The sequence below is a fragment of the Danaus plexippus genome, chromosome 28 (assembly GCF_018135715.1).
Source record: "Danaus plexippus chromosome 28, MEX_DaPlex, whole genome shotgun sequence".
NCBI classification, from domain to species: Eukaryota; Metazoa; Arthropoda; class Insecta; order Lepidoptera; family Nymphalidae; genus Danaus; species Danaus plexippus.
Window position 1 is genome coordinate 1104421 of NC_083556.1, and position 20626 is coordinate 1125046.

Genomic DNA, 20626 nt, shown 5'->3' on the forward strand with positions numbered 1-20626 from the left:
GGAATATTATAGCGTCAGGGGTCGTTAGTTTAGTTAGTTTACACACGATCCATTGAATCATCATCCAGTACACCAGACATTGGTTCGTACCAGAGCACAAAGACACGAAACAGTCCCACAATCTTCCACACAGAATGTATGGAAAGCAGAACACTTCCCACCAATTATGAGTGAATACATCTTCGGTCGGTGCATGAAACCGTTCGCCTTGAATTTCATCGCATCGTATAGGAGGCTCCTTCCTTTTCCGTTTCGGCGCCATTATAATTAATTTTGAATTCTTCCTTCTATAAATATTTCATTGATTTACAATCCTTAACTTTATATGTATATGAATAACAAAATAATGTCACTGTCATTACGTCGTTTTTGAATAGAAATCGTCGTAAATGATTCCGATCTTACTAAAAAAGAGTTATTATATCTCTTATAAGCGTACTTGCAGCAGTCAGTAAAACGTTATTGTACATAAATAAACAAATTATATACAACCATGATACATAATAATTGATTTTTTCCTTTTTTGTAACAAAAATCATAAAATTTTTATTCTGATTCAACTATTCGTTTTATTTGACAGGTGAAACTACCAGTTTGACAGATGTCAAATTGATTTAAAGATTCGAAAAGCTTTGCTGATATATGACAGTTCCGTAAATGCCATGGGTCGGGCTACGTTAAATACACACTATACAATTTTTTATTTACAAATATAATGTTATTGTGCATATAATTGTAAGAAAAAGTATACGAGCTATCGTGATTGCTGTTAAAATATTTTTTCGTAAGCAGGTAACTAGAAAAAAATGTGTATATAAAAAAGTGAAAGTATGTTGCAAGTCGTTTCGTCCAGGCTTATTATTTATTGTGTTCAAATTAATTAATGTGGTCGTAAATTAGTTATAATTAGTGCAAGTGATGTTTAGTTTTGTCAACTACACCTTGGTTATGACTAAAACTAGTTCAACCGGCCTTGAGAATGAGAATTTGTGTTTTATTCAACACTTCCTTTAATATAGCCTTGGATAATAAGTTTTCGCGTAGATTTATATGTTTGAAACAAGTATTTTGTTATGAGCTATAAACTAATTGCGTTATATTATATATACTGAACTTCTATTGGATGAAAATAAGAATAATATCTCCTTAGTCATACATTTTTAGAATTATTAAGGATAAATTTTATTTTACATACAAAACAAAGTCGTATATCTGTACATAGCTTAGATAATGTTAATATAATATATTATATATTAAACTTTCCTTTATCCAAGTAATTAGTATGGTTTTAAAAAAATAATATTTTTTCATATACATTAAGAATATGCTAAATTTGTAATATGAAGTAATTAAGATAAGTTTCTATATAATTTTTATCAAACAATTCTCACAATCTTATTTCAGGTCACGAAATGGCTCCAACGCTATTAATGTTTCTGGTATTATTACCAGTGTTGAGATCAGAATATATCCCCCCCGGCCCGGCATATCCCTGTCCTAAAGATACCGATAGACAGCTGTTATATCCTTGCACATGCCAACAAGGGACTGATGATGGATTGTTCATAAAATGCGAGAACACAGGGTTGGCGGTCATGAGCGTTGGACTCGGTAACATAGCCGGCTTAGGGCTGCCCATCGAGAGGTTGGAGATACGTGAATGTAAAATTGGTAAGGCATCTAATATAGTTACAATAGTAGAATAGAGTTCTTAATTTATCAATAATATTAACTGTAACCTAGACTCGCTCCAGGCTGAACATTTTCTTTTTTCATTTATATAATTTATACCAATAAGAAAGAATGAATATCGCCTAACTTATATTTTATAAAATCAATATCTGCTGTTGAAAGTTCCATCAAAATTGGCTTACATATTAGAGGTTACACGCAACAAACAGACAGACAAACCAAAAAGATACATATATGAGTCGTACACATTTTATACTTTTATCCTTAATATATTTATTAACTGATTAATTTATATAATAATAACAATATCCAATTCCCAGTGCACCTATTCGGACCGTTATTACATAGATCCAGTGTGAGAGTGTTACACATCATCGACACACCCATAAAAACCATAGACGAGTTCGCATTTGCCGGTGTGAACAAGACCTTACAAGAGATATACATGACTAATACAAGGATATCACAGTTCCCCAAAGAAGCATTTAAGGTGACGTATTTTATATACCACTAGCGACATCTATCGACAGTTATAATGAACTATTATTTTGTATTAGACAATATAGAAGTTATTAAACTAAATTGTTCATTTAAACAAATATATATTTATTCTGAACCACATTATAATTTTTAATGAATATTTTGGATAAAAAAAGTTTTTATATCTATACACGAATAATTTAGCATAGACTCTATAGTCTATGGCATAGACTAGATTATTTTAATTTGAACAAATGTCTATACAAATAATATTTAAGTTTTTTAAGGATGTGTCTTTAGTTTTTTTCCTTTACTAATAAATACTTACTTTAAAACTATTTTTAATAAATAACAGGTCTTACATATTGCATACCAACATTGTCCCCTGAAGAACCATATTATCTTCATATTCAGAGCCTTTTTATTATTTTTCTAGATCCTAGGCAATCTGACGACTCTATCTATAGATGGGCACCTGATGACGTCACTGTCCAAGGATATTTTTGGCGGCAGCCTAGCTGTTGGCAAGCTGGAGAAGCTACATCTCGTCAACGGCTTGTTAAACGACATACCAGTAGAAGCCTTTCAAGTACGACCTTATCTTATTTATACTATTATTTTTCAAGTATACCTTATGGTGTTTCTATATTGATCTTAACAAATAATATCCATCTCATCAATTCAAATGGCCCGTAAACAATGAAATCATTTACACGTTAAGTAAATTCGTACCATAATATATTTTTATTTAATTCCAGAATTTAAAGAAGCTTAAAACGCTTGATCTTCACGGTAATAAATTGGTGACGCTGAAGAGGAATCAGTTCAAAGGACTCAGAGACACCGAGGTGTTGGATTTGAGGTGATATATGTAATAAATAAAAAAAATTACGCGCGGAGTCCCTCCGAGAAGGAGTGAAGCTGCGTGACGTCGGAATGAGAACAGGAAGCGGTGGAAATTGATTTTTAAGGAGTTTTTAGTGTTCTAAGACAAACTTTGTTAACATCACTTACAAGTCACAATTGATTGCCATCATACCCCCTCGCTCTCTCTTCCCCCCAGAGCGTTAAACGTTTAACGCAACCTTGTTGGAAGTCGCATAAGAAGTTTCACTTCAATAATTTGATATATATATTACAGTATCATTATTTTTTAATATTTTGTATATAATATTTTTCATGCTCACTAAGGATATTAGGTGAGAACTTTGTATTTCATTTTCGGTTATAATTAAGTTAAGGATGGAGGCAAGTTGTGAAAAATAAATATATATATATTCGTTAGAGATAAAAATACGTTAAAGTAGAAGAAATAGTCTCTCACTATCCTCTTGGGATACTATGTATCTGCGCGTGATCACTGCTTTGTTGCTGCTGCAAAGCAACCGAAACTCAGGGAGTATTCAGTAAAAATCCCAAATAATTTTTATTTCATTGCATAATATTGTTAGCCATTTTACACAAATTAAAACTTTATTTTTCATTTAATATATAATTTTAATGTTAAACTAATGCTATTTAATATGAATTACTTAAACTAATAATTTAATAAGAGTTTCCTCATCAGTTACAACAATCTGACAAAGCTAGACGGAAGTCACATAGGAGACCTCACTAAGCTGGGTTGGTGTAACGCCAGCCATAACAATCTACCGGACATACCGAGGTAAATATAATTTGTTATGTAACGCGTCCAACGAGACGTGATAAAAATTGTAAACAAACATACATCACTGTACTTTGTTTGGTAATTTGCAATAATGAATAACAGCAAGGAAGACATATATATATATATAATATAATTTTTTTAGTGGATTTTGATAAAATTCAGTTGACAAAAAACATATTAGGCTGTATATATATATAAAAACTAAAAAGTTATGTGGCGGTGGTATACCAAGACATTAATTAACGTTCTCCCTTCCAGGGGTATGTTCGCGAGGAACACTGTCATAAAGGTTGTTCATTTGGACAACAATAAGATCAAAAAGCTAGACGTGAACAGCTTCAGGGGAATGAGGTTTTTAAGGTATGGGATTTTTTTTTTATTATATGTGTGATAGCAACACTGAACGACAGGAGCTGATATAACAAAATCTACAAGTGTAAGTAATTTATAAGTTTATGGTTTTGAAGAAAAATGTATAAACAATTTTTGTTAAAGATATTCGCTATTGGCTTTGGAAGAGGTTTCATACAGTTCACTTCATTGGAATTAGGTAGAGAAGTATTATAGTGTGGAATAAGAATATCTTAGGTTAGAAGATATTTAGCTAAATACTTCAATGAGATGATGGTCTTATATATTTTTAATATCTTTATATATACATATATATTTATTAAAAAATTAATTTTTAAACAATGATTTAAATTGAAAGGTGTAAATCACATGGTTTGAAACCTCTTCCTTATAAACATTTGCTTTATTCCTGATATTTTTTCATAGATATTTTTTTATTCTTCATTCTATATAGTTCTATGTTACGTACAATAAAAATCTGTTCTCACTAAATATATTATAATATAATTGTCACTAATTTTCACAGACGACTCTACCTTCAAGACAATCAGATATCTGACGTTGGTCGGGGAACCTTCTCATCGGTGACTCGTATAGGTACAGTGGACCTGGCAAGAAACCTCATCACCAAAGTGGATTATCAAATGTTCCAATCTGTAAAATACGCTGAGGTGTGTACAACTACTAATATCATAAGTCCCAAACTCAGTGTGTGTTTGTTACTCATTTACATAAAATATGCTGAACGGATTCTTATAAAACTTTTCAATAATGTAGTTCAAGCATCAGGATAAGTTATAGGCTATAACCTATCAATTAATTCCATATATTTTGCAAATTAATATTCAATAACAGTCGGATTCTGTACGAAGTAACGCACACAGGCGATAGATGGCGCTGACTGTCGATTAACATGTACACTGTATTAAAAACATTATACATTTCTCTTTGACTAAAAAACAGACGAAGTCGGGGCTTAGAACTAGTGTTTAAATAAAATAGCGTGTCCTCAGTTTAACTTTAATTCTATAAGTTGTTATATGAAAGCTTTTTATGTGATAAATAAACTTAGTCTGAATGTTGGTTACTTGCTAATTTTAATATCAACTAAGTTCCATAACGCGGATTCGCTCGCATTATTTAATTCAAAATTGTTAATCACATTTCATATTGCAGTTTTTATATATGTACTTTTAACTATTGGTTCAGAAATAACATTTGGAAGAAAATTAACTTGAAATTTTAAATTATTATATATATATATAAATATTATTTACTAATAATATTATAAATTTCAATTACAGCTCATAAATTTATCAGAGAACAGGATAACTTCAATAGACAAACAGGCGTTCACTGATCTGTACCTGGCTGTAGTGAACGTGTCGCACAACGAGATATCGAGCATCGAACCCGGGGCCTTCGAGAACTGTAACAATATGACGCTGCTGGACCTGAGCTACAACAGGCTGAGGGAGATCAACAGAAACGCTTTCGACGAGAACACGTATGCTAACGAGCTGAAAGTTACTTACAATGAGTTCACTGATCTGGGACAGGTGGGGAAAATTACATATACATATATATATAAAATATAAAATAAAATTTACTAATAATATAATAAATTAGTGAAAATTATGAATATTTTTTTGGTCGTATATATATATATGTTTGCATGTCATACATTTCCAGATCCCAATACACAATATGACGGGTATAAGGATATTGAACGCCTCCCACAACCTCATAACGACGATACCCAAGATGGCGTTCCCGAAGCTGTACGAACTACACACAGTTGACATATCATACAACAATCTGTCTGATATATTTAATAGTGTTTTTCAGAATTTGTTCTCGTTGAGGTAATTTTATACATATATACAGGTTCAAAGTTACAAGTTTTAATACTTATATGTATATATATATATATATATCTCATATACTTTCAGATATCTCAACCTAAGTCACAATTCCTTGGAGCGAATCAAACCTGCAATGTTTGGTACAATACCTACAGTCTTGGAGTTGGATCTGTCGCACAATAAACTAACTGATGTGTCCAGAGGCAGTCTAGCTAAACTAGCAAGCTGTAGGCTCATTGACGTCAGCTTCAACAGTTTGGAGAAGATATTCCAGATACCCATCAGTTTGGGGTATTTTTATTTAATATACATAATATATTTTTTTCATTATAAAAAAAGTTTATTACAATCTGATCAATGGTTTCTGAACGAAAATAAGACACTTGATACATAGATTAAAAAAATATTTCGTTCATTGTATGAATTCTATATACATATATATATATGAATATATTAATATCTAAAGCTATAATTATATATAAATAGTGTGTAGAGTCCCTCCGCGCGGTAGAAGTGAAACTTCCTAATTCTTGTACACTAAATTTGTTAATAAAATACCGTACATTAAATTATACGCAATAAAAACTAATGAATATTATAAATAAACTAATACAGAACAACAAGTAGACGTGTTGCAGCCAATGACACGCCGCTCTCGCTGTTTACTTCGCTGTATAGCAACAATACACAATACAATCATTCTCTTTCTCACTCTTACATTCTACATTTGTGTATCCTTCTTTCTCTCTCCCTCAGCGTTAAAGGTTTAACGCAACCTTGTTGGTAGTCGCACAAGAAGTTTCACTTCAAAAAATGTATAAAATATGAAGTTTTATTCAACAGGGAGTTGAACCTGTCACACAACAATATAAGTACAATCAAAGCCAACACGTGGCCGACAATGAACGCGCTGTTGTCGCTCAACCTGTCGCACAACCAGTTGGCCGATATGTCCAGCGATTCATTCAGCGGTCTCTTAACGCTGCAAACGCTTGATCTGTCTAGTAACGCACTGGACGCGCCGCCGTGGGAAGCGCTGAATACGCTGACTAGTTTACAGTATTTGTATTTGCAGGTATCGCTCGTTATATTGTTCTATTTTTATATTAACCAATAGGAATGCTCCATTTTGATAAGTGACGTTTGAACACTGACATTTAAGGGTTTACTGAAAAAAAAAAAATGAGTCGAAGACAGAAACTTATTCTACCTAATTATTGTTGTATTAAATATTTTCTTTATTATGCAAGTAGCTAGATACCTATCTATATAATAATTTGCCAAATACTACCTGAATTGGTTTTAAATATATATGTATATGTTTTTGACACAAGGTGACTAAGTTACTCTTTATTAGATCATTTATCTGCTACTAAGAGCAACATTAAAATCGTTACAGTCTTTAGTGTTTTGCGGGATCACTTACATTTACCTAAACATTAGTAAATATTTAATTTATTAACAAAAAAAAGTCTTTATATCAATATTACAGATACTACAATTATATATATGTATATTGTTTATCTTAATTTCAGTATAACAACCTGACGTCATTATCTAAATCTGCTTTCGGTAATCTGCCAACGACATTCAAACTGGATCTGTCGTACAACCAGTTGGCCGACATATCCGAGAAGGCGTTCAGCGGTATGGCGCAGTTGTTGGATCTGTCTCTGAAGGGGAACAGACTAAGAAGAATACCCAACGGCGCATTCACCGGCTTGGTGGCTATGAGGTGGGTTATTATAAATAAATACTTATATATAAAACAATAAAATGTATGTATGTGTGTATGTGTGCATGTGTGCATGTGTGCATGTGTGCATGTGTGCATGTGTTCATGTTTGCATGTATGTATGTATGTATATATACGCGATGGACCCGTCAGTCGAATCCATTAAAATGCTAAGAAGTTTCGTCTCATATATATAATAACAAAATCAAATAAATATACTTGTCTTATAAAGCCGCTACTTTTAAAAAACAAATGAAACTTTAAGTAGAACAAACTAATTATAATCTTAAAACAGAACACCTTAAATAAGTAAAATTTAATTTACAAAGACACTCAAATCTCTATATATGTATATATATATATATATTTGATGACTTATATAAAGGTAATTTATTTTCTAATACATATAACGTTGCATATTTAATATACATATTTTATATTTTACAGGAAATTAGATCTTTCATACAACGAACTGGACAAAATTGATAACAAAACTAACGGATTGCTCGATGACTGTCTGTCTCTAGAAATGGTAATTGTATTGGATGTTTTCTGTTTTTGAAGATTTTTTTTTAAGAATTTATATGTTTTTCCCTTTGTTAGATGTTATTTATATATATAATATGTTATAAATCAATGACAATACACTATCTATCAGATTGATAGTAGTTTAGCTAAAATTTTCACAGATTTTCGACTAAAAATTTTATAGTTTTTGGCTTAGCTGAAACAAATTTACAAAACCATCATATAATATATTATTCTTATTTTCAGGTAAATTTGAGTTACAATAAAATCGGTTTCCTTACAAAGAAAATGTTCCCATCAAATCCGTGGATACCATACAGGCTGATGGAAGTTGATCTGAGTCACAACGAGATACCGGTGGTGACGTTTGATATAACACACGGCGGGAAGAAGATTAAGAGACTGAATCTATCATGGAACTATATAAACGACATAAGAAATAGTAAGTTAGTCTCTATTGGTAATTAATAAAAAAAAAAAACAGTGCGTGGATGAAGTGAAGCTGCGTGACGCTGGAATGAGAACAGGAAGCGGCGGAAATTGATTTTTAAAGAGTTTTTAGTGTTCTAAGACAAACTTTATTAACATCACTTACAAGTCACAATTGATTGCCATCATCCCCTCTCGCTCTCACTTTACCCCCCCCCCCCCGAGCGTTAAACGTTTATCGCAACCTTGTTGGTATTCGCATAAGAAGTTTAACTTCAAAAGGTTTTATATATAATGGACACACGATAAGTACATAAAGGGATGCTATGTATAATATATGCATATGTTATTTTATCTCATATTCCTCTATATCCAGATGTCCTCGGCAATCTCACCTCCCTGGAGATGTTGGATCTATCACACAATCAATTGAAAGATCTAGTATCAAGGACATGTAAGTATATAAATATCAAATTAATTTAATACTTTTAATATTTTCATTGGTAAGTTTCATCAAAATCGTTCCAGCTTTTATGAAACAGATACCAGAGGTTATCGTATAAATAGCATGTTTATTTAGTAATTCTATATACGCTATGGTCAAAGCATATGTGCATTGCAAGGAAAGTACAATGACAGAGTTAGTTACTTAATTTTTATTTTATGAAATACTTTAGCATTTTTAATGTCTTATATATATATATATACATTAATTTAAACACAATTTATATATATATATATAAATATATATATAAATTGTGTTTAAAATATTGTGTTGTATGTATCAGTTATACTTGGTGGGTAGAATTAAATATGGTGTTAGTAATGTAGGTAGACTATATTATATCAGTTCCTGTCGTTCAGTGTTGCTATCACACATATAATGAATTTATTATAGTTTTATTGATACTTGTATTATATATTATTATTACAGCGGATTCAAAATTCAATTTACCGGAGAATATAACGGAGTTATACATAAACGACAATGTTCTGGAAGTGCTGCCGGTCAATGAACTCCTTAAATCTAAATTATTGAACAAGTTAGATGTGAGACACAATCTCTTGACAAGTTTTTATCCGGAGCTTGTAAAAATGATACGAGAAAATGGCCTCCATGTTTATTTTGAAGGTAGGTCAATTATATTCTTGACACACGGACATACATGCATATGTATTTATATTATATAACAATCTGATTGGTCGTTATAGTAACTTGACTAAAATTTTATATAAAATAGTTATTTTGGAGAAGTCACGACCAGGGTTCAAACCTGTGATTTAAAAGATTAAACGTCACAATAGTTTTAATTTTTGACCCATTGTGTCCTTATACAATTAATTCAATTATATTAATATTTTTCTTTATTATCTGTGGTTTTATATAGTCAATATATATGCATAATCTGTTGCTATTGCAGATAATAAATTGAAGTGTGACTGCTTCACTCGCCCTCTGAAGCATTATTTGAAGAAACAAACAGTAACTAAAATTGACACAGACAATATGTACAAAAATATAACCTGTTTTGAACCGCCATCTTTAGAAAATGAGAATTTTTTGACATTGGATGAAGACAGATTATTGTGTGCTGGCAACGTTGAAATAAATGACAAGATGAGAGAATACGGCAACACTGAATACGACTTCACATCCGAACCTGATGTCCTGTTCCGAGATATACAATAGTGAGTCAGTTTGTTTCTTGTCATTTAAATTATTAATATCATAAAAAAATTAAGAAATTTTGTATGAAAAACTAAATAAATTAAATGTGTATATAGAGCTTACAAAATATCTATGTAATACATTAAGATATAGAGCTTACAAAATATCTATGTAATACATTAAGAAAATTATTAATTTCTGTCCTCAAATGTCTCTTACAACAAATATATGGAAAAAATGATATAATTATGTAGATGAGTAATAAATTTATTTAAAACAAACAGTTCCCAGCAGTCGATGTACACTCACTGGTACGTGGCGACGACAGACGACGTCGCCGACTTTTATATATACGTGCGGGACACCAACAACACTGTGTACTACAGCAAGGACATCTCATACAACCTGCGCGCGCTCACAATCAACATCGAGGACAAATTCAAAACGGCTCTCAAAGATGGCGGCCGATTTGACGTCTGCATTCAAGCGAAGACGTCAAACGGCTTCGCGCGCAAGTGGTTTGACAGCCAGTGTCAGAGCGTGCCGCCGAACTTTGACAGCTGGCCGAGGAAGCTGTCAGTGGACAAAAGGAGGTTGTCGAAGAAGAAGGTCACGTACAGCTGGTTCTCTAACAGCGTTTTGGGTCTGGTGAGCGATTCGATACTTATAACGTTGTGTATTTTCCTCGGCGTCTGTTTCCGGCGGCTCGCGGATCTAGATATCTGAATGCGGGTTCGAGAAAACAGAGGAGAATTTGGTTTGACAGAGAGCTTTAAAGATTACTATCTTTCTATATACATAGTAATCGTTTACAAAAGAACACCCTGTAAATAAATAGATTGAAGGTGATATGAAAAGTGTTTAAGATTGCTCAAAAAAAATACTATATCCGTCCAAATAAATACTCATATATTTTTTTATTTATTTTAAGAATTTAATTAATATGAATATTTAATTTTTTTATTATGTATTATATTTTTCCTATTTTTGTACACTGCCAGCATTTGTTTAAGATGAAAACGAATCCGTCCTTTAAAATCGCCGCCTCTTTTATAAATTTAGCTTTAAGATATTAATCACAATTTAATTAAAAATATGTTTTAAATATTTATAATCTGTATATACATTTTTATGAATGTTACCATAAATAAAACCACAGATAAAATTATATTTTATTATATATATTAAATGCGTGTTTTATTTCTGTCCTATCTATGTGTCCTAATATATCTATTCCACATCACTTTCAACGTAGTTCGGTATTGTCTTATATTCTTTGACATCGTAGACGTTTGGATGGATCGACGAGTAGGCACCAAATGTATCTGGAAGTGAAACATTATCTGATAAATTATATATATATATAGAAACTAACTAACATTATAAGAATTGTGTTCAGAGGGTAATGTAAATTATGTTAAAACAATACATATATATAATATAATACATAATCTACATTGCGGCTTTTTCATTTTAAATAACCTAGATACCGACTACAGCGCCATCTCGGACTTATTTGTGAATATAAACCATCTGGGGCGAAACACTATAGCAGTCCAGCTGTGAGGAGTCCAGTGATATACGTACAGTAGTAAAAGTAAGGAATAATGTATAAAAATTTTAAAAACTTTTTTAATTATAATTGGTCAGTAGCGACATCTATTGACCGTGATTCGATTCAGCCTATAATCTATAGTTACATACATCACAGTAAAATGAAAATCCAAACGGAAGATTTTGACAGAAATAATTGACAATTATACCATTTAATATAAGTAGAAAAATATATTAGAATTAAATGTGCCGTGTCTGAACAACTTAAGAAGATAGGATAATTAAATGACTTAGTCGTTGATAAAATTTATGAAAAACCGGTAACTCTTCGTATTTACTTGACTATGAAAACTTGTATTAAAGTTACAGCAGTCTTCACATGAGATTGCAAGGTCAACGTAGCATCGGTTGTAATTGATGACTGCACTTATATTATCTTTGGGAAGGTCTGTCAGTGTTGATTAGTCTTTCAAACAAACATGGTTTATTTATTTTAAAGAAACTCAACAGTAATATAGCTCCTAATCTTAATAATAGGTTATAATTTGTTATTAGTCCATATACTTTCCGCGTGTTTTGTGTGAAGTACAGCTCCACATCATAGATGGCGCTGACGGATGGTCGTTATATGTATGGCAATTTTTTTAAACGCGTAATATTTTACAAACTCCGTTACCGAACTTCACGTGGTTGGAGTAGCGGGATTAACCTTGTCATTAATAAATCGATCTCAATAAAGTGATAGCAAAATAAACTACGTACGGATGAAGGCCATATTTAAAAAAAAAAAAACTATTATCTTTCAAACTGCGTTTTCACTGTTTAGAAAATTGTATATTTTATTAATTTATATATTATGTTAAACTAAAATACTAGTTAAAATTTTATACAATATAAAGAAATGGTAGATTTTTAAATAATTAAGAGACGAATCCTCTCAGCATTCCATGGATTCACCGTGCGGGTGCCGGGTCCATCGTTGCAGGGAGTGGAGCTTCAACAGTGCCTGGGACTTGCGACCCAGGTGTAGGTTTAAGGGGCCCCTAACTAACGCGCGTTAAACGCTCACCTCCACTGTCCAAGCTCCTCTCCCTACCTAACCATATTTGAAAAGAACCTACTAGGGCTGCCTTCGAAGTACGTTCCAAGAACGAATTGATGTGAGTTCTGGACAGGCCCAAGTCTTTTAGTAGGTTGTAGAGAGATTTAGCCGTTATACCTCTCGCTCCCACTTCTACCGCATATAAATCCACGACGAACCTATTTCGAGTGAGTTCGTTTGTGAGCTCGTAATATTTGTTGACCTTGATGGTATGGTCTTTGGGGATGTTGGTTTCCCAAGGAACCGTAAGCTCTATCATCACAACGCGCTTTAAGATTCGCGAATACATGAATATGTCCGGTCTGGAGGCCGACGCACAAATATCCTCGGGGATTTTGTATTGTTTTTCACACGTATCCATCATTATAGTCCAATCCGTAGCCGCTTTAAGGATGGAGTAAGGCTTGACATTTGTTTTTATAGTCCTAATGCCCTCTCTCACAAAACCTACTGATCGCTCGTTTGTGGTTATTCCTTTTTGCGCTCTGGCTACCGAGAGACTAACCGCTTCACGTATGATTTCCAGAACCCTATCGTGACGACGCGAGTATTGACCGCTATCGAGGAGTACCTTACATCCCACTAACAAGTGCCTAGCAGTTCCAACTGCCTTCCCACAGATATAGCAAGTCTTTTCGGTACCTTTACCCCATCTTACTAAATTACTCTGATCTGGGAGAGTCATCTGGAACGCATTGAGATAGAATTTTAGCAATGCTGGCGACCAATCATGGATTAAGGTGCGCCACTTTAGTGCCAATGGGATGCAAAAATCTCCTATGTCTAACCACTCGTTCTGCATTTCTAAACTTATTGCATGGATCTTATATTTATCATTCTCGTCTTGTCGAATAAAAGACTTCAATATATCCGTATCTTGGACCTTCCTACTTGATCCTAACCCTACTCTGTTACTTTGCGCTCCTATCATAAACTGCTTGTGGAATTGAAGCCTTGACTCTAGCTCTGGGGCATCTTTGTCTTTTGGGAGCGATGTAACAACGTCATCCTGGGATTTCCCCAAGATGTACCTCTTGGAAACTCTCAGGTGTTTATAGAGCTCCGATGGCCTTTTTAGACTCATCCCAGAACTATTGCGATCCCTAAATAAAGCCGATGAATCAGCCGTTAGCGCGAGCCCGAGCCACAACTTCAACATCTTTATGACGCCTGCATCTAACTTTGACAAAAGGGTTTTATTAAAATCATAAACGAGGAAATGGCGTTTTTAAATATGTAAGTAACTTAAAACAACATAAAAAATTCTAATAGTAGTTTCTTTCTTGCACGTGAACTTCCGCACGTGTATGTATATATTACTTTCGGAATGGTTTGTGTTAGCGAAAAAGAAAGGTCGAATTATAAGTACATTTGACCTTCAAATAAGAAAAAAGTTTTGGTCAGTTTAAAGATGTTCTGTTATAAAATAGATAATTATGGAACCTCATTACCTACTTTAAATATACTTTGGAGGATTTTTTTTTTTTAATTATGTTATATTAGTAAGTCGCGGTGGCCTGGAGGCTTAAGGCCCGTGTCTCATACGTGAGGGCGCGGGTTCGAAACCTGGCAAGTACCGATGTGATCTTTTCCGAGTCATATGCACTTTCTAAGGGTATTTAGACACCACTGACGGACGGTGAAGGAAAACATCGTGAGGAAACCTGGTCTTATATTCAAATTATAAGGTTGAAATCGCCAACCCGTCTTGAGCAAGCGTGGTGATTAAAGCTCTAACCTTCTCCATGTGAGAAGAGGCCTTTGTTCATCAGTCGGCTCCGATAGGCTGATGTTGATGATGATGATGATGATTATATTCATATGTAATTATAAATCTACTTATTTATTGTGATTACCCTTTTACTATGAACCTTTGATTAACTTAGTTTAATTATTATGCTATAGGTGTTCAAAGCCGTGTTTTGTATGTTCTTAAAAAAGAATAATTTTTAAGAGATCTCTTTAAGTAAATAATACGAATATTATAACTATTTATCATATCACTTTATTTGTATTATAAATTATTTTTTAAGGACAAAAAAAAAACCAACGTCACGCGTTGTTTCCAGACGGTCACCCATCCAGGTACTGTTCGCGCCCTACATTGCTTAACTTCGGTGACCCGACGCGAACCGGCGTACAATTTATTGCTAAATAAATTTTAATTATTTTAAAATAGTGTAAGTTAAGAAATAACATACATATGTATTTATTAATTATTTTTTTGATATTATTCATGTTTCAAACAAACCGAAGTAATTTTTTATTAATTTTATATTAGTTTTGAATAACTGCGCACGGTGCAACCTTGGATAAGTTACACCATATATATATATAATTTTGGTTAATCGCATTGAAGAAAATGGAAGGAGAATTTTTTGTTCTGTCACTTTTTTCATAGCTAAACGCAACAGTTCTAAGGCCGGCACACAATAGATGCTTGGCGTTCGGTTAGATTCATTCTGAGGTTTTATTGTTAACGTAACGACTTAATGTATTAAGGTTAATAATTATATTTAAGCTGTTCTCAGATAATTAGGAGAATTTATTTAAAACTAGGTAGTTTCCCCGGCTTCGCACGGGCTCTTTACATTAATATAAAATAGCCTGTGTTATTTAAAACTGGTTAAGTAAGTACTTCTCGAATTAAGTCAAGAGTTTCAAATGATTTGCAATAAAATTAAATTAATTAACTAAAAAAAGAGCGCGCAGTCATCAGTCGTGTATTATTTTAGTTCGGCTTGTTAGCTAAAAAAACAGTAGGCGAGAAGATGCGGGGGAACGGCCAGCTAGTGCGTCATGATTAGCGACTGAGTGAACTATCGCGCTGATGTAATTTTGAGAATTATTAAACTTATATTATGTTAACTTTCAAATTTAAATGATCCAAAAGTAAGTTACAGATACTGATGTAGGCTTGAAAACGAAGTAATTTATTTTGATAAGACTTAATACCGTATTTATGTAAATTGTTTTCCAATAAACGCTTTAGGAATGCCAATTTTTAAAAGTTTTAAAATGGGTATAGTATGTTATCTTTAAGGTATAGACATATGCCAACGCGGACTTTTCTGTAGACCTATGTAAGATATACGATTCCACCATATATTATTTTGTTAAATCTCAAAGACTTTAGGCAGCGTTTTCGTTAAAAGCTCTCAGACGGCTCATGTTTTCCCGATATTTGCAACAAATATCGTTAATATATACACAAGTAAATATAAAAACTCAACAATTTATACACTAAAACCTTCCTCGAGAATCACGCTAACGAGTGGTGATGACTGTTTGGTAATCAGTGCAGTAGTTTTTCCGTTTATCGCGAACACACAGACAGACAGAGGCATCGAAGGACTTTGTTTTATAATCTGTATATTGATGATTGATATTGACAAAAAAATGCTAATATTTTATTTACTTAACACGACTTTGTTTCGTAATATACGAGGCGATTCCCGTTTCACAATTAACCTACGTGATAATATCTATATTTAACTGTTAACGTCCCGTGTGTAGTGACAACGACAAACTCGTGTTAAGGATACTGATATTAATGAAATATATAGTGAAATTAAATACAAAATTTTAGATTTTCATATTTAAAATAAAATGATTTGAATCATTACTAAACAATACATTTGGATCTTGTTCGGATGTTTACAAAAAATGTTAGTCGTAACAGTAACTAACTGTATTAGCTTCAAGTCACTTTTCTCGTCTCTGTTATTTCAGATGAAGTTGACCTCTCGGTTAGTAATTTTTTTGACGGCTAAATTAATCTGATGGAAGTTTTTATATTGATTTTAAGAATGATGATCGTATTAAAGATTATAGGTACTTAATTCATATCTAATACGAAGAAGCGATTGGAGAGGAACTTGCTGAACGAACTAATTGGTAAAAAACAGTTGTATTTTAATGCATCTCCTAAAAATTGTCTCAATAATTTCTTTGGTAAATGTTTTAGAAACATATAAATCTACAATCCGCGTAGACCTTTGAGATGGATTAGTCAAGTGGCATTATAATGACAGTATGTTGAATAGACCACTGTAAGTTATTTTAGTTCTCGATTTTGTAAACCGAGGTACAATAACGAAACAACCAAAGACGGTTATAAGATTTGCGATAAAACAAATGTACGTGTGGGTATAAATTAGATATTTAAATGAAACTAATATTTTTCGGATAAACTACGCGGATTTTTATTATTTAAAAAACTACATAATCCCGACGTTTCGGTTACTTTTCAGCAACCGTGATCACGGTAAATAAAAATCCGAAAAATATGAGTTACATTTAAATGAATAAAACTCTCGAAAATCTTAGATCTCATAAATTAGATACACGAATTAATAACCAAAGGTTAGACAGTTGATATCAAAGTGGACATTATAATACGAAATTTTATTGACCCGATATTAATATTAAAGTATTTATTGAGAGACGGGAAGCGCTCCGTATGTGTGTGACGATTCAAACATTTACTAGGGTCATGTAAAACAATTTGCTTTGCCTCAGCATTTTCTCAATCCAGCATGACATCATGCATTCACCTTGCATGCATAAATATACAAGGTTGTTGACCAACTGTATATAATACATAAATTATATTATATATTAATCAACATAAGATATAATTTTAACAAAATCTCATTTATAATCTGTGCGTGTATAATAAAAATGGCTTACCAACGTCTCTGATACTTCGCAGGTGACCTGTAATTTACGAACAGATCGAATTATAAACAAGACTTTGTTAATAATATTATATGTGTCGACTAGTAATATAAACTTAACTTGTAATACGAAAATGTGAGTTAATTTATGTCAAATATATTTGGAGTATAATGTCTTATATATATAAAATATATAGGACATTAGAGGATATCTTATTTATTTATGAAACGTTTAGTTAGAATAAAAAAATCAATAATTAATTAATATTGATATATTATTATAATACATATATTGCGGCGTATCTAATTCGTGATAAATTAAAAAAACTATGTGTATCTTTTCAACTTAAAAATAAAAAACTAAGGAAAAGACATATCCAATTAAAATATCTAATAATAACAATAAATTATTTTATCAAAATACATGTTATCTTTTTCTAAATGAAACTAACGTTTTCCGATAACTTCGCGATTACGTCCGAAACGTCCGGAGCATGTAGTTTTATAAATAATAAAGTAATCCGAAAATTTAAGTATCATTTAAATTAATACCCGCGAAATTTTTACATGTTATTGTTTTTTTTCGTATATTTTTGTATATTTTTTTTTTCTCTAGAGAAAACAAGAAAAAACATAAATTAAATATGAATGAAAAAAAGGACGAAATATTTATATAGTCTGTCAAAGGAGCACAGATTATGAAATAAGATTAATTATTTGGTTGTAAGATAATTAAGATAATATAGACTTTAAGCTCACCGTGGTGTTCATAGTTCGGGGTCCAAGGATGTTCGTGATGATGATGCTTTGACTTCCACGCGGTGAAGAAAGACGCCACCTATGATACGATTTTATTAAAAATATTGAGAGCATTAATTATTTAATTAAAGTATAAATATTCTTTAATTTAGTAGTTGATATATTGAGCTTAGATTTTTTTGAGTACATTAAAATAAAAACTATATTTTTTGATTATAACAAGCGTTTTATTATTAATTCTAAGTTATGTGAAGTGTCTAGACGGAGTTGCATCCCAAAAATATAGTTATATAGATTAATAAGTTTAAATATTCATTAAGTTTTGCTTACTTTTTTTATATAAACTTTGATTGTTCAGCTTGTACGTAACGATCGCAATATATTCAGCCAATGTAAATTTTTCGATTGAATAATTTTAACAAACCTTTGCAGAACTGACAGCGATTTTGAACACAAGTAACACGATACCGATGACAACTGATTTTACTGCCATCAGACCTGTCAAAGTTAGCCAGGTGGAAGTCGCGCCAACTTGAAATACCACCGGAAGTAGCGCCATGGATAGTTTCTTGACACCACGACCCTCTAGTTAAATTTACAAATTACTTTAGTTGCTATTACATAGATTTTGATGAGATAATAATATTATAATATATATATTTTTTTAAATAGGATTCATTGAGTACTGGTATATAAATACATATATATATGTATATATAATTTTGTTATAAGCAATTTTATTGCACTTTAATTTATAGTACTATATTTAAATACGTACCATTCTCAACTTCGTGAAATTTTTTCTTCATATCCTTATAACCAATCAACCTTCCCAATTCACTGTTATTAAAATGTCCATCGTTTATATTTTCCAACCATTTACCAATACCTGTCGCGTACTCCGATAATTTATTTTCTAGTTTACATTCGAGCATATTCAACAAACTTTTATTTAAGTCCGTATCCGATTTAACGTTTGTTATATTAAAAAAAAATAGTGTCAGAAATGTCATAAATAATCGCGCCATTTCCGTGCGTGCGTTCTGAAATTTGAATAACAACTGGCGCGATGTTATAGAAAGATGAAAGGAGAATTTTTTTCGGCTACCGTGTTCTGTTGTTGAAAATCTGCAACGGAGAACGTATGGTCCCAAATGGTTTGTGTCACTGAATTTATTTTTCAATACCTATATGAACTCATTTTAGAAAGTATGCCGAAGATAACGTTGATAACTATATTAATAAAAGAATGGATGAAAGTAATTGCAGTCTTAATTTACAATAAATTATTTTAAATTGTCTGAAATGGACGTGTGACAAAGTAATTTTCAGAGACTTGTAATATTCAGGTTCTTACAAAGAGCGATATAGTTTCTCTTTTTTAAGAATGAGATAAATTATTCAGAATTAACAGCATATTTTGCTTTATAAATATATATTATTGTATTTCCAAACTAAAACACAGAGAAAAAAAATACGTTTTGGCAGAACGGTATAAGCAGAATTTAATGTGTCAAAAATTTGACATCTATGACGTCATACTTATAATATTCAGATCTAAATATATAATGCCAATAATAAAAACATTTTATTATGTAGGTCGTTGTATTAAAGTAAGCCATCACATTCCAACTTCAGAAATCTATGAGCGGAATGAAACAAAAACATAATAAACGAAAACAAAAAACGCATTGGGTTTTTTTGGAACCGTTTTTGCTACACACGAGAGCTATGAAGAAAATTGATTCGTTTTAAAAAGAGTATATATATGTATATATTCGGTCAACAATTCTGTCACTCTTGACTACAAATAGAAAAAAGGTCGGATATAATTTCATATTTTTGACACCGTCGATACGTCTAGAATAATACAGGAGTTATATTACACAAGACTAAACAAAAAAAAAATATCAAATATATTGAATTTCAGCCAACTCATTATAATATGGAATGTCCAAAATTATATTAGGTTTCGGTAAATCAATCACTGGTAGCCTACAAATCTATATACTAATATCGTAAGTAATAATTGATTGTACGACAGTTCAAATATAAAAACGAGTATTTTTAGTAAAAAAAATATAATAATATGCTGTTTTTTTTTTTATAAAACT

The 20626-nt window shown here is 31.9% G+C and overlaps 2 protein-coding genes and 1 long non-coding RNA gene across 4 annotated transcripts in view; 2 read left to right on the top strand and 1 right to left on the bottom strand.

Annotated features, from left to right (window-relative positions):
• The first annotated feature begins 639 nt into the window (after window positions 1-639).
• LOC116776125 (chaoptin-like) lies at window positions 640-11607 on the top strand. The gene is made up of 19 exons (XM_061525226.1): window positions 640-792; window positions 1405-1671; window positions 2013-2182; window positions 2609-2761; window positions 2931-3034; window positions 3740-3838; window positions 4100-4201; window positions 4719-4863; window positions 5497-5751; window positions 5885-6057; window positions 6145-6348; window positions 6901-7132; window positions 7593-7792; window positions 8240-8324; window positions 8567-8762; window positions 9126-9203; window positions 9684-9881; window positions 10171-10438; window positions 10703-11607. Exons 2-19 carry the CDS (start codon window positions 1413-1415, stop codon window positions 11142-11144), a joined length of 3363 nt encoding a protein of 1120 aa, XP_061381210.1. The 5' UTR covers window positions 640-792; window positions 1405-1412; the 3' UTR covers window positions 11145-11607.
• LOC116776195 (uncharacterized) lies at window positions 11608-19621 on the bottom strand. 2 transcript variants are annotated; one of them, XM_032669318.2, is made up of 5 exons: window positions 19291-19621; window positions 18937-19097; window positions 18513-18591; window positions 17767-17793; window positions 11608-11743 (listed from the first exon to the last, which is right to left on the bottom strand). In XM_032669318.2, the coding sequence occupies exons 1-5, from the start codon at window positions 19538-19540 to the stop codon at window positions 11649-11651; spliced, it is 612 nt and encodes a 203-aa protein (XP_032525209.2). In that variant the 5' UTR covers window positions 19541-19621; the 3' UTR covers window positions 11608-11648. The 2 variants fall into 2 exon arrangements, with proteins under 2 accessions (XP_032525209.2, XP_061381213.1); XM_061525229.1 differs by lacking the exon at window positions 17767-17793 and having other exon boundaries at window positions 11609-11743.
• Window positions 12906-20626, top strand: part of LOC133319756 (uncharacterized) — a 56336-nt gene continuing 48615 nt past the window's right edge. The window contains exon 1 of the long non-coding RNA XR_009753270.1: window positions 12906-12996. This is a non-coding gene — a long non-coding RNA (uncharacterized LOC133319756). The remainder of the gene's footprint in view (window positions 12997-20626) is intronic.